General features: G+C 35.8%; 1 protein-coding gene across 1 annotated transcript; it reads right to left on the bottom strand.

Annotated features, from left to right (window-relative positions):
* Window positions 1-12,022: 12,022 nt before the first annotated feature.
* Window positions 12,023-13,955, bottom strand: LOC107722114 (transcription factor Sox-21-B-like). The gene has a single exon (XM_016530341.1). The coding sequence runs from the start codon at window positions 13,615-13,617 to the stop codon at window positions 12,889-12,891; it is 729 nt and encodes a 242-aa protein (XP_016385827.1). The 5' UTR covers window positions 13,618-13,955; the 3' UTR covers window positions 12,023-12,888.
* Window positions 13,956-16,104: the final 2,149 nt, after the last annotated feature.

The raw sequence follows: 16,104 nt of genomic DNA, 5'->3' as shown, positions 1-16,104 counted from the left end.
AAGGATACACGGTCGCCCTCGGGGAGCGAGGATTGCTAAAGCATCTTACAGAGGAGGAAGGAAGGGGGCAGAAAATTTGGGTCAGCCGTGTTTGCCAAAAACAATAATTTCAGGTCCTGCTTTAAAGGAGATACTTCGCTCTCCGCCTTTATTCTGCATGCAAACATCAGCTCTCACATGCATGATACATTGTGATTTTTATTTTTAATTCTGTGCATCGCTTTGGGATAGAAAAATGGCAACTGAGATCTCTTTAATGTCTCTTTTTTTCTCCTAATTTTAGAAGCATCTGAGACAAAGTTGAGACCTAAAAGATTGTAACACATAAATGCATTTTAATCTGTGATTTTTTATTCTGTGTATCACCTTAGAACTTCATGAAATTAAAGGGAGAGCAAATGGAAAGTTTGCAATATAGAGAGGGACAATATATGATAACTATGCAATATACATTTATGCATTTAGCAGATGCTTTTATCCAAAGTGACTTACAAAAGAGGAACAGCAGCAAAGATGTAATGTAGGCTTCCTCCTGGTTATTAAAAAAAAAAAAAAAAGATCAGTAATGCATGTCTAATCTAGAGTTTCATCTAAGATCTCACTAATGTCTCAAATTGTGCTCAGCAAAGTGTGCAATCAAAAGTCAGAGACCTCAATATGAACTCAAGCATTTCTCACCAAATAATCTGAGCTGATTTTCACTTAATTTATTTAGTTGTATACCCTATGACAACTATTGACTTAGAAACAGCGTTATCAATTCAATTCAACTCGTTAATAATTTAATAAATTAATTAAATCTAATTAAGCAATGAATTAATTATATTATGTTAAATATAATAATTCTAAATAATTATTAAATATAAATGTTATTTTATATATAATATTTATTTAATATATTTTATATAACGTTTCTACAGGGAGCATTATATTTAAGCTCATTAATTTAATGTAATGAATTTATCATTTGATTGAAAATCAGAATCTCTATTAGTCAAGTGCATACAGAGAATGTTACTTTATATTTAATATAATTGTAATATATATTATGATATATACTATTATAATGTATGTTTTAATATTATAATTATATAATCATACGTTATTAAATATCATAATTATATACATTTATATATGTTCTATATGGGCAATTTCTTACATTGTTTATGTGCAATGAAATGTCTGAGTAATACTGGATGGCAACTTTTTTTTGCATCTGAGACAAAGTTGAAACTTCAAAGACACAGCGTTGAATCTCCAAAGGTATGAAAAAGCAATCAGTTCACCTGTCATTGCACACATCAAATCATTTAATTAAATGTAGATATTTCAGCACAGCTACTCTTCAAAACTGAATACAAAGTTGCATACTTTTACCATGTATAAATAGCATGATTTTCACAAAGTGTTTGTATCTAGGCACTTTAGCATATCCGAGGTCGTGTTAATAAATCTCTCTTGCAGGCAGCCGCTCCTCTTGCGTTTGCTTTAGCTCTACCTGAGCCCACCGGCCTGTCACCTCTGATTGTAAATCAAATTACCGAGACGCACAAATTCAATACCTAAACATGAGCGTTTGAACATTTATTTATCCTGCATCAAACTGCATTTGTTAAACTAATATCAGCAGAAGTGTTGAGAAGTGCAGAGTGACACCAGAACGCAATGAGTCTGACATTAATGGCCTAATGACTCGCATTTACACGCTGTCCTACATACATAAATGCACGTCTCGTTATTGCACGATGCTGCAGATGATATTTTGGTGCACATTTCACCCTAATGATCCAGTTTAAGTCAGAATGCGTGTCCTTTTGAATGCATCGCTGCCGTATCGACAATGAGCGAGAGCTAGAAAGGTCTGAGAGTTATTCGAGGTTTCAAACACACTCGTGGGTTAGAAAAGAGTTCCTGAAGATGAATACAAACAACGGCATTCTCGTGTGTGACTGGAAAACTTTCTGGAAAAGTTCACACTGTTGACACATTGATGAGTGATGTGACAAGAAGAGAAAGTGAGGGGAAAGAAAACATGTTTTGCAATTCATGAGCATTTCATAAAATCCAGTAGCTTTTCATTGTGTGTGCATTGTAAAAAACACAGCAAAGCATTTTGATTTGGGGTCTTTTTTATTTGTATTCTAAAAGATTCCAATTAGTGATCATCAAATCTTCATAAATAACATGCAGATTTTTCTACAATGCATTGAATTGTGTATTTGTAATCATTGTTTTCTGGCATGAAATGATACGTGTATATTTTGTTGTGATTCCCACTATGGACTTCATTCTGTAAGAAGGAGCGTTCAAAATAGATTAAGTGTGTTATTAGAGTCGCTATTTGTTCCAGGTATGCACAAACAGGGGTTTGATTATGTGCTTTTGGTTGCTGTAGCAAATTGCATATGGAAAAAATTACATTTATTTGGGTTTTTAAATATTGTTATGGTGGTTGTTTTGTCAAATAACATATTGAGAGCTCAGTTGTAGTACTCTGCAGTATAAAAAAAAAAAAAAAACTTGTGAGTTGAATCGTAAAATATAATTAATATGATTCAGGGGTGAATTAGTATGATTTGATTGCAAACACTGGGCTATATAGTAATATTACTGAGTCAGCTAAAGAAATTAAATGTTTGACTGGATGCAACACCTTTGACATTAACAGCAAAAGCTATTGGAAGTGTTTTTGCCTCTTTAAATGTTTTTAAGCTTGTTTATCTAAACTAAGTGTATGCTTTTAGATGCATTTATTATTTGCATTTAGCATTGTGACATAAGTCCCAGACCACCAACTGAGACTGGAATGGAATGCAACAGAGCATAATGCAATACAATAGAATAAAATGCAATGCAATAGAATAGAACAGAATGCAATTGAACAGTATATAACATAACGCAATGGAATGGAATAGAACAGAATGGAATGTACTGCAATAGAGTAGAGTAGAATGCAATGCAATGGAATAGTATATAATGGAACACAATGCAATAGAATAGAACAGAATTGAATGCAACAGAATAAAATTGAATGCATTGTAATAGAATAGTATAGAAAGGAATGCAATGCAAAAGAATGGAATGGAATGCAACGCATTAGAATAGAACAGAATAGAATGCAATGCAATAGAATAATATAGTATATAACGGAACACAGTGGAATGGAAAGAAATAGAACAGAGTTGAATGCACTGCAATAGGATAGTATAGAATGGAACGCAATGCAGTGCGATGGAATAAAATAGAACAGAATGCACTGCAGTAGAATAGAATAGAATGGAATGCAATGCAAAGGAATGGAATAGAATCCAATAGAGCACAATGCAATACAATAGAATAAAATAAAATGCAATGCAATAGAATAGAACAGAACAGAATGCAATTGAACAGTATATAACATAACGCAATGGAATGGAATAGAACAGAATGGAATGTACTGCAATAGAGTAGAATGCAATGCAATAGAATAATATATAATGGAACAATGCAATAGAATAGAACAGAACTGAATGCAACAGAATAAAATAGAATACAATGTAATAGTATAGAAAGGAATGCAATGCAAAATAATGGAATGGAATGCAATGCAATGCAGTAGAATAGAACAGAGTAGAATGCAATGCAATAGAATAGTATAGTATATAACGGAATGCAGTGGAATGGAATGGAATGGAATAGAACAGAAGAGAACGCACTGCAATAGAATAGAATGCAATGCAACAGAATACTATATAACGGAATGCAATGCAGTAGTATAGAACAGAGTTGAATGCACTGCAATAGGATAGTATAGTATATAACGGAATGCAGTGGAATGGAATGGAATGGAATAGAACAGAAGAGAACACACTGCAATAGAATAGAATGCAATGCAACAGAATACTATATAATGGAATGCAATGCAGTAGTATAAAACAGAGTTGAATGCACTGCAATAGTATAGTATAGTATATAACGGAATTCAGTGGAATGGAATGGAATAGAACAGAAGAGAACGCACTGCAATAGAATAGAATGCAATGCAACAGAATACTATATAATGGAATGCAATGCAGTAGTATAGAACAGAGTTGAATGCACTGCAATAGGATAGTATAGAATGGAACACAATGCAGTGCGATGGAATAGAATAGAACAGAATGCACTGCAGTAGAATAGAATAGAATGGAATGCAATGCAAAGGAATGGAATAGAATAGAATAGAATAAAACAGAATGCAATGCAATAGAATGGAATGGAACAATGCAGTGCAATGGAATAAAATAGAACAGAATGCAATTTAATAGAATATAAGGGAATGTGATGCAACGGAATGGAATGTAAAAGAATCAAATAGAAATTAATGCAATATAATAGAACAGAATCGTGCAACATAGAACCTTTTAGATGTGACTATTTTGACTGCGTTCAGCCTCGAGTGCCATATTGCTTGAATATACATTACAATATACTATAATCTGGCAGTGGTTTGCCATGTGAGCTTTAAGAATGACTGTGAGGGAAAATCCATATGCATATAGCAGTATGTAAAGCGATAATCGATGTGGAATTCAGAGCAGGCCATGCTTAAATAATCCTGTTGAAAAATGAATAAATGAAGCTGTACAAATTGAAGCCAGTGAGGATTTTTTGACACCAACAATAATAATAATCATTATTATTATTATGAACGCTCGCAGAAATCCTGTGGGAGGCGAAGAGCGTTCCTCAAGAGGAGTTTTTGAGCAAATGAGAGAGATTCACTCATTCTCATTAAGGATGTAATCTGCAGCCCCCCGCCAGATCAGCTCAGTAATAAGCAGAGAAAATAATCTGCTTTATTGATAGGCATATGTAGGTTCGAGTGTACCGACTGCCAGGTACTTATCTTTTTTTGCGCATGTGGTGTCTCACAGGAGGATATAATACTTTGTGACTAACTCCTGAGGCTAAAAGTTCTTCAAATTCATTATTTTCTATTTCTCACTGATACATTTTAGCCTCCAAACCAGGGAATTTAATATGATGGCAGACAATCTGTGCCAGCAGTTAACTAGAGAACGAACAAAAACATCATGTCAGCTGACAGAATATTTCTCAAAGACTATGCATATTTTAAAGTGTGCATCTTATTTCACATGTATTTTAGAAAACCTCAAATCTCTGGGACGGAGGACATTTTTAATATGCAAACATGTGAAAAGATGGTAATATTTCAGCACTTTATTGTGTGAATCATTCAAAACGAAATATAGGACAGCGTCAATGTACTGCAAATGTACACTTTATTCAGGGTTACCTAGAAGTAGAAGATTATTTCATCATTTGTAGAAATAAAAAAACACTGTCAGTAATAGTTTGATATGCTGTATTTAAAATAATGACAGATTTTTTTTTAATATTCCTATTTATGTACAGTAATTGCTTTGAATGCATCTTGTTTCTTATAATGCAACCTTATTTATGAACAGTGCTGGGTAGTACTGATTACATGTAATCTGGATTACATAATCGGGTTCCAAAAATTAAGTATTTGTAATTAGATTATGATACATTTGAAAATACTTGTAATCAGATTACAGTTACTTTGTATTGATTACATGATTACATATTATCCACATGGTCACATGACATACAGGTGGAATATTTCATATTTTTAATTTAGTATTTTATTGAAATGCACAACACTGTCAGTAATAGTTTAATATGCTGTATTTAAAATAATGACAGATTTTTTTGAATATTCCTATGTGTGTACACAGTGATTGCTTTGAATGCATCTGGTTTCTTATAATGCAACCTTACGTATGAACACTGCTGGGTAGTAACTGATTACATGTAATCTGGATTACATAGTCGGGTTCAAAAATGAAGTACTTGTAATTAGATTACACTACATTTTAAAACTAATCAAATTAGTTGCTTTTTTTACTGATTGCATGATTATATATTATTCACATGGTCACATGACATGCATGTAAACAGGTAGAATATTTCATATTTCTTTATAATTGTTTTATTTTGATTGAAAGATTTAATTTAATTTAACATTTTTAAGGTTTAATTTATTATTAGCTTTTCATTAAATTCACAAACCCCCTGCAGTTCCTTCACGAACCTTTGACGTTGATGTTTAATGCACTTCATGTTGTTAATAACAACAAATGGAATATTTGTATTTTTATATCAATATGGTACAAGATTATTTTAATAAGTAAAAAGTAATCTGTTTATATCACCTGAAATGTGAAATGTAATGGATTACGTTACTAACTACAATTTTTGTCATGTAATTTGGACTACAGTTTGTAAATAATTTGTCTATTTTAAAAATGTCAATCTCTACACAGGATCGTCCTTCAGCGACTGTCCCGCTCGGAAAAACACGGCCGGTTTGTTTGGAGTCGAACTGTCGCCCATCTCACACTGTGAGTGAGTGTGTCTTTCCAATTTTCATCATGTGATTTTCTGCCTTCCTGCAGGGCCTCGCTGCTATACATGGCTTATTGTGTACAATACCTTGACACAAACTTCCTCTTTTAAGTACAGAGTTCAGACTTCAGAAGACGTGCAGTGTTTATGTGAGTGTATATCTAATTTCTTCTAGTGACCTTGGGCACAGCGACACGGGCGAGTTCTGAAGCTTCGATTTGACACGTCAAGATGTTGCGGTAATGCGAGATAATTTTGGGTTTTTTTGCCCTCCTCGGAGCAAACTGAAGTAAGGAAATGTGGCAGAGTCCTTCTCCAGAGATTACAGGTAATACAGTCCATTGCCCCCATAAACATGCTTGACACAAGACCCTCATGATGGAGCGATTGCTCCAGGAGAGACTTTTTCACACTTTAATTTGCCTTAAATGAACTGGGGAAGTCAGCGAGGGCTTTGAGATGCTGCGCCGAGAGAGAGGCCTCTACCTCTGCGGTAAACTACCTCTGCGGTCACCTCTCTCCCCAAAAATGACATGGAATTACATCATGAGTTCGGTGCGAATCTGCTTGCGACTTCTGCAACCTCGTTTAGAGCGAACATACTCATGCATCTAGGATTGGTTGAGAGTGGATCTAAATTATCAATAAAAAATATTTTCCATCTATCTGAGCTACAAAAAGTTTGTGCATGAGAACATTTTCAAGTCATTATTCCATAATGTGTTATGCATGCATAATTTAACATTTTAAAAAGGATATTTTATCTTAATATTTGTGCAATATTTTACAATCAGCATGAAGGATTAGACTCCAATTTTATATCTATTCTTCCTGAGCTTTATTTTTTATATCTTAAAAGTTATTCTATTTTAAAAAGCACTATTTTTTTAAGTTATTTGTACAATGTATATATTTTACCACCAGCTTATATTTTTAAATCTCATTTATGTTTATATTGCAGTGTATTCTGTCTAATTTGTCAAATTCACAGTTTCATTAAATGCTAAAGTTTATTTGAGTTTTATTTTTTAAACATGTAGGCACCAGTAAATATCTTACGTAATTCTATTTTATAAAGGACATTTTTTTCTTATTATTTGTATTTTTTTTTACCGCCAGTATAAGGGATTTGATTAAAATCTTATATTATTTGATCTCTTATGTTTATATTGCGGTGTATTCCATCTAATACGTCAAGTTCACAGCGTCAAGGGTTCATCAAACACTAAATTTTGTTATTTGAGTTTTATTCTTGAACATGGAGGCATCTATATTCATAAATGACAAAAACCTGAGATCAACTTTTCAGAGCCTAGTTTTAAGATTTTTGAATAATACAGTCATTGTTTTAAATGCATCTTATTCCTTATAATGCATATTATCATTATTATGCATATTATATTATTTCAATCCAAAATTATAAAAATTTAAAATAATCAGATCTGTTAAATTTGTTGCATTATATGTAATTTTTTTTTTTCTCTTTATAGTGTAATATAGTTTTCAAATTTCATATTGCAGTAAGTGAGGAAGCATTGTGCCAGTGTTTGGCAGCAGAAATTGATAAATTACTTTCAACAAGTGGCCAAAAAAAACAGTTGATAACATTATTTACATGATTTATTTGTGATGTTATCTGGCCATGCATCATTCTGAAGGACTGTCCTGTAAAAACATATTAGAAGTGCAAATGCATTTTATTTACTGTACCATTACGACCTTTGGGAATTCTCGTCTCAAAATATTTCAAATTGTTTTGTTTTTTTCTCTCTCTCTAAAGTATCAGCGTGACTATAGAAATAATATCTCACAGATATGTTTTTCAGTGTCATTGCTCATATATTTCCAGTAGAGAGGAAGCACTTTTACACACTTGAGGGAGGAAAAAAAATCTTTTGTATGTTGAAGCAACACAGAGGATATTTGGGTCATAGGCGGAAACTTCTATTATCATGGCTGGAGTGTTTAGTGAGGCTGAAAAGGATCAAATCGCCAAAAATCAATGAGCGCTTTAAAAGACACAGTGAATCAGAGTGTGCTGACCAATCGTCCATAGGTTCAATTCCTCAAAGGATTGTTAGGTTGGATAAATGTGGCTTTTTCCTCGTCTGTCATCTGATACTATCACTGTAGTGTGAAATACACCCATGCTGGAGAAAAATCCCGCCTGTAATAGTATGTTGGCTTCTGAACTTCATTTAATGGATATTGTGTTTAGGAAATTTGGAGCCTTTTTACATAAACTGTGTGATCTAGTGTCAACTTTGACAAGTTGTGTGCTGTTTTACCAACCCGACACTACAGGCAAAAACATTGTATGTTCATGCACTGGACTGAGATTTTGGGCTGTTTTGCTTTGCATAACATGTATTTTATGACTAGTGGAAAGAAAACATTCAAAATACACATTTAAGTGCACTTTATCTATTTGCATCTGTAGGTTTCAACAAGTATCTTTAAAGGCTGTGAGTTTTTTTTCTCCACTTTTTCAATTATAACACATATTTTTTAAAGGTCGTTTCTCAAAATGAGTTTTTTCCTCCAATTCAGCAGCACTCACATGCACCAAAATGTACAGCTTTATTCCTATCTATATTCTGAAGGTTTTTACTAAGGGGTTTGTTCATATATATTTTATTCGCCTGATGTTATACAACATTTTATTCCAAAAAACATTGTAAAGGTTTTTTTTTTTCTGTCTTTTGACGGTATTTTAAACCTGACATTATCCAATGTTCAGATTTATCTTCAGGAAATATATGCAATTTATAATTAGATAATGCCTCATTTGCATATTTAAATATAAAATTTCAGAAAGCATGTAATACAAAAAAATACTTAATGTTATCGATCAACTGGGAAAGTATGGTGATATCTTTTAGTTAAATATTCCATCTAATATTCATTCGCCTGTGGTGTCTTGCCTTAATGAAAGAAAACACAACTTGGCACAATATAATAGATGACACCTGATGATAGTCGAGGATGATAACGTCAAAAATCTTGGCGAAATACCTCAACGTATCAATGCTTTCCTCGTGTCAGCGATTTGTGACTCACCGTGAACTTTGTGCCAAAAAAGAGGCACCTTTTGGTTCTGTAAATGAACAAATTTCATCATTCTCCCATTCGTCAAAAGATTTTCTCATGCGGTTGTTTGAATAGTCGCATCTCTACCTTTCCCACTGGATCTCCTTTCCAGAAAAGAAAACGCATATCTATTCAAAAGCCATTTAGTTCATTCCTTTCTTGGCCTGGAAACGCATTCATCAATTGTTCTGCTTTGTAGATGGCTTTCTAATGCTAATCTGCAGTGTTAAATATCTTTTTGTTCCCCTTTCACCGTTTTGTCATTCAGTTTATCCAGTTTTGGTCACCCATTTTATTTATTTATGCGCCTGGCTCCATTCATGCGCTCATGTATTTTTTATTATGTTGTTTCACTGTCATCCAGTGTCAACTCACTCTATTCAATGTAGGCTACTTGAAGGACTCGGAGGGACAAAGCGTGTACACATTGCAGCGCTATTCACCCCGGCCAGCTGGATTGCCTGAAAAAAAAAGGGGGGAAGAAAAAAAAACCTTGTGAAAAGAAATCCTCAACAATGAACACAGAAGAAGTGCACAATGCTAACAGTTTTCCAAATACCACTGATTGCTTTAACCACAATGAAGGAAAGCAGGCGCTTTTTGCTGAGCTCCACTTCAACAAACAACAGGCTCACAAAGGCCTCCCAACTCATGTTTTGTTCCGAGACAAAACCTCCTCGACTGTCTAAATGCTCCTACTGAAGGGAGACAAAGTTCTTTCAGTTAGTGCCCCCTTTTTTAAAACGGAGGGAGAAAAGAGAGCTGAGAAAAAAAGGAAAATGGTCACTGGGCTGGTGATGTGCGCTCTTTTGTGGAGCGGACCACCTTTTCAGGCATTTCGGTGTGCAAACTGTGGGCTGAAACGAAGAGCTTTCGTAATATAGAGACCAATTCAGAGAAAAAAAAGTTGGTTTTCAGGTCATTTAAAATATGCATATGTGGTGACAGCTTTGAGATATTAGCCGAATCAACCCGGTTGCACCTGCAAAAGTTATTTTAAAGGTCAGGGCAGGTAGAAATAAATCAGCACACTTTCACCTTTTCCCAGTGTAAAGTTAAACATACAGTGTTAATATACTATTAGAAGTAAATTAATTATTAAATTCAAACATGTTTTTAAAAACATGAAATATCTACTTAGGTTGCATTGAAATGCAAATCTTTCAGACAAGTTTTTCAGGAGTTTTGGAAAATCGTGAGTTGCAAACAAAAAATGTGCAAATTAAGGTAAAAAAAATAAAAGAATAAATAGCAACATGTTTCAAATATGAAATATCTACTTAGGTTGCATTGAAATGCAAATCTTTAAGACAAATTCTACAGTAGTTTTGCAAACGTTTAAAAAGGTCATCAGAAAGCTGCTTTGAAATTAAAAAAGGATCATTCTTGAAACCGTGTCTGTCCTGAAAATAATGTGCATAACACTAAAAAAAAACGTAAATATCTACTTTGCAATGACTATATTGCACTGAAATGCAAATATTTCAAATTCTTAATTGGTTTGGGAAAACCAAAAAAAAAAAAAATGTGGGAAGCACATTTTCACCTTTTCCCAGTGTAAAGTTAAACATACAGTGTTAATATACTATTAGAAGTAAATAAATTATTAAATTCAAACATGTTTTTAAAAATATGAAATATCTACTTAGGTTGCATTGAAATGCAAATCTTTCACACAAGTTTTTCAGGAGTTTTGGAAAAGCATGAGTTGAAAACAAAAAAATGTGCAAAAGGTCATCAAGAAGCTGCTCTGAAATTAAAAAAGCATCACTCTTGAAAAGGTGTCTGTCCTGTAAATAATGTGCATATATAGCCCGGTGATTTGTTGATTCGTCTGGTTCGTAACAAGTGAAAAAGGTCACTTTCCCAAAGCGAAGGAGGAAGCTCCGTGGAGAGCAGCGATCGCGGTGTGACAATAGAGAATACAGGCCAGTCAAAAGATTCAATTAACCGTGGCGGAGGTAATTATCCCTGGACAGTCCAAATTAGTTTTGCATAATTGGTCTGAGCCATACGAATTAACTTCTTAATGTAATCTAAGAGGGCAGTTTACATTAAGAACGACCCTGCACGGAGCATATTGGGAAGAAAGGCGTAAATGTTTTGAATAATGCTGCCCCGTTTGAATGATGTGTATGTGTATTATGCATAATTAATGACAACTGGTGAGTACATAAAACATTAAACCGACAAGAGTGTTCCCGTTTTTAATAAAATAGCTCTATTTGACTAAAACATGCAAAGAAAAGTCTGTCCGAAAGGCCTAAACGGGTTCGTTTTTCTGCTTAAAAGTAAACCCCTCAGCTTTATCTTCCTTCCTATTCATGATCTGAGTTGTGATAAATCAGGATTTTGGCTCTTGATTACAAAGACCTGCTTGAGATTTCTGAGTAATTCTATTCAAAGCCCGAACAAAAGCGTCCTTTGGAGGATACTTTACACTTCACCTGGTCCGACCAAGTAAAGGCATTCAAGATACAAATCTTGTAAGAACTACAGAGCAATTTCCTTTTTTCCGCATACGCTTTATTATATCCCCCTTGTTCAATAAATGAACGATAGGCATTTTAAGTACATATAAGTGGAATTATGCAAAACATATAACATACAATTTCACTTCGAGTTAGTAAAAAAACGGACTGACTTTCTTACGTGAACGCATCTGACAGTCGTCTGATGTAGAATATCAGCAGACCAGCACCCCAGAAATGTCAGGAACTTGGGCATGTTGTTTCTTTTGAATAAATTACACTTATAAGTGCTCATGGTCTCCCTTTGTGCAAATATCAAAGGACACGTCGTGTCCCACGATCAACAAATAGGGTAGTTTCACTGACTGAACAATAAATATTACATACATCCATGGAATATTCGAAACTCAAAATATAGGCTACACCTGATTTCTAGTCCAACAGCTCCGGCATTTGGAGCACTAACCAGATATGATTTAATAAAACTGTACACATTTACAGTAACATGACTGATTTGAAGAAGATGAGAAAAAAAACTGCGCGGGAATTCATCAAGGTTGATTTTTTCATATTAAAACAATGTTTTGTTTTGTTTTCCAATATAGCTAAAATGCAACCACTTGAACAGCATCACCCAATTTTCTCTGCAATAGCGGCACATGGTAAACTAGTTACAGAGTCAACAGGTTAGTCTGACTTGGTAGCTTTTCATAGAAGTATTCACATTGATAAGGGCGTACTGGATTCGCTCAGCACACTGTCGTTTGTCATTAATAACCACGCCAGAATAACAGAACGCCAGAGGCATTAATCATGATACAAACACATTTGATATCTGATATGACGATCGTGGCATCACATGTTCATGCTCCACGTGTATTACGTTGATTTCACGTTTAGAAACTTTTTCAGAGTCTCATAACGCCGCCGCGTACGCGGGATACGGTTCAAGTTGTGGTTTGCCCATTCCAGGTAGTAAAATGTAGGCAAGAGGTGGCTGGAGCCCTGCAGACGTCCAAGCCGCGCAGTTACACGGGATCATGTAGCCCGGGTTACCCGGCGATGGATGGGAATGCGTGTGGGTATGTGCGCCCGCTCCGGAGAAAGCCGTCGCCGCTGTTGGGTAACCCAACGGTGAGGCGTATGGGAAAGACGGTGGAGAAAGCTCTGTCATTTTTGAGCCGAGGTCAAAAAACGAATAGGGGTTTGTAGACATGGAAGGGTTGAAGAACACCCTTGCCGCGGCTGCCGCCGCCGCCGCCGCCACTTTATCGGGGTTGCTCATTAACGACTCGGTAAGCGCTCCGCTCGATAAGCCGCCCATTTTAAGCGCCTCGTGCTCTCCCAAATTATACGCCATCGGGAACGCGAATTTGTCTTTCTTCATTAAAGTCTTGGGCTTTCGCCTGGGTCTGTATTTGTAGTCAGGGTGTTCCTTCATGTGCATCGCCCGCAGTCGCTTCGCTTCGTCGATGAACGGCCTCTTATCGGACTCCGTCAGAAGTTTCCACTCCGCTCCTAATCGCTTGCTGATTTCGGAATTGTGCATTTTCGGATTTTCTTGGGCCATTTTCCGCCGCTGCGCTCGGGACCACACCATGAACGCGTTCATTGGACGCTTAACGTGATCCATGGACTTGGACATGATGGCAAGCGTTCGCTTCACCTGCTCAGGTAAAACTCCACAGACAGAACTGTCACTTCGTCAGAGATTAGCGTGATTTGAAAGTACGCGATGTAAAAGTCTCCGGGCTTGCTTTAAACGCACTGCTTCATTCCGCCGCGGGAAAAAACAAGTCCAATTCTTCTTAAACTTTCACGAAAGCAATGTTCTCAGATGCATCGTTAGTATATCCTCAAAAAGTAGGCTAGCAGATGAAGTCGAAGGGATAAACAAGAAGTCGTCTTCCTCCTTAGCTCTGCTCGCTTGTTGTTTTCCTCTTCAACATGGTGAAGCAACCGCAGCTGATAACTTAAATCGAGTGATTGTCAACCGAGGGTTGCAACATGTGAAATAAGGAGCGCACTGGCAGGTACTGAAAGGGCCTTTGGCGCATGCGCACTACAGCTGTCAGACCTGGGGCGCTCCAAAATCCCACCCAGCGCGAGGAACGAGAGTGAAATGATAAACTCACTTTGCTCAGAGTGAATAGCAGCCCTGCGTCGTGTGTGTGTGTGTGTGCGTTCCCGTTTAAGCGTTCAGGACAGCATATGAGTGTAGTTTAATAATAGCCTACTCAACGTAAGCGTGCGCTAATTATACAACGATTTTCGCATTTAAAATACATTTCGCTGGGAATTTTAGTGGTGCAATCTGTTGAGTTTCGTCTCTCACAAGCCGAATTGTAAATTCTACAACATTTGTAAACAAAACAGCATGCAAATCTTTGTTTATAAATAATATAATATCAGAATTATTTATATTTTGTCAACGTTCCGTTCAATAATGATCCTAAAGAAAAGTGTTCGACTGTTGCTATGGTTACCTCCTCAGGTGAACGCGATTTTCGTCTATTTAACGCCAAGTGAAACTACGGTTTTTACTAATTTGCATTTTAACTGTCTGTTGTGTTTAGTTCCTGAAACGTTCGAGAACTTATTGGCCGTCAATATTGAGTCACCTTTAGCAAATATAACCTAATAAATCACTTTTTATTTATATTTTGGGTTCATATGCCTGATCAGGGTGCGTTCCATTCGCGCAGAATGAAATAGGCATGTAATAAATGATAGGTAAAAGTTAATGAACGTACATTTAGTGCAATACATTACGAAATTAAATCAGAAAAAAAATATCAGCCGTCTTGACCAAACGGAACGCACGTCTACTTTAATTTATCTGAATATTTCACTAAAACACACAGGTATTAATAAGCTAGATAAAGCGTGAGGTGTTTATCACACTGAGAACTTTTTCTTCTTGACAGCTTCGCTTCTTTCTCTCGACTTCAAAGGATTTTCAGAAGGCAGCGCATCGTGACCCGAAAATGAAGACCAAACGGAACGCACGTCTACTTTAATTTATCTGAATATTTCACTAAAACACACAGGTATTAATAAGCTAGATAAAGCGTGAGGTGTTTATCGCACTGAGAACTTTTTCTTCTTGACAGCTTCGCTTCTTTCTCTCCGACTTCAAAGGATTTTCAGAAGGCAGCGCATCGTGACCCGAAAATGAGGTTGAGGAATATTTCACTGTGCAATTAGGCTACAGATATATGAGAGAGTCCTTGTGTAAATTGTATGTTTAAGTGGATTCTGCGCGCACCTTCTCTGTTGTTCCCTATTATTAAAATGATACCTAAAATGACAGCTTTTAACAAGTGGGAAAAATCATTTAATTGCAGAAACTTGCATTGCAAATGTCGCCAGACCTTTCCCCCCTAGCTCTTAATATCAGTGCATACATTTGTATTTAAAACAGAAAATTGGCATGCATGCATGCCAGTTTTATTCTAATTATTTGTGTGTTTATTATGATTATTATTATTATTATCCAAATCGAAAGTCAAAGCATCTAATTCATTTAAAGAGATCGGCACATAATCCGGTTTTATCAGAGATTATGCCAACATGATTAATAATCGTACATTTAAAAGAGGCAGAGCCTTGTAAGGGAGCAAAGACGATGCAGATAAGAAAAAAACATTCACATTTATCGTGAAGAAAGTCATCTGTGAATTGAAAGACAAGCAGCGCTAAATGCTGAGCATCTACATGAGTGTTTGAAATCTATTGTTCGCCATAAGCCAGGTTTCCTCTCCATTATTCGGCCAAACGTGGCTTCTGAAATTTAATTACGCCTATCGAATGAGATTAATGTTGTACTATTATGGCGTTGTGCCCTCGGCCTTCATATGCATGTCTTTTGTTCAGGCTGAAGTCCGGCGGTACAGTGAAGATAAGGTGGTGATGATGATGAGTGTCAGAGCAGATGATTGACAGCAGCTCTGACGTGTCCAGCTCTGTCCTGTTCTCTTCTGTGGGTAGTTTATGTTTCAGATGCTTCAGGCGACAGCAAAAATATCATGTGAGCGGCCAAGACGTTCTTTTAAACCCTTCAAATAGTCGATGATTAAGAAAATAAATAAATAAAATGAATCAATGCATAAACACCGCAGCCTCTGCTTTG

The sequence above is a fragment of the Sinocyclocheilus rhinocerous genome, unplaced genomic scaffold, assembly GCF_001515625.1.
Source record: "Sinocyclocheilus rhinocerous isolate Xijiao unplaced genomic scaffold, SAMN03320098_v1.1 scaffold5016, whole genome shotgun sequence".
Taxonomy (NCBI): Eukaryota; Metazoa; Chordata; class Actinopteri; order Cypriniformes; family Cyprinidae; genus Sinocyclocheilus; species Sinocyclocheilus rhinocerous.
This window is presented reverse-complemented; position numbering and strand designations above follow the sequence as displayed.

What these genes read in the sequence shown, in the direction of transcription:
- LOC107722114 (XM_016530341.1), bottom strand. Translation starts at nt 13,617, where the DNA reads ATGTCCAAGTCCATGGATCACGTTAAGCGTCCAATGAACGCGTTCATG.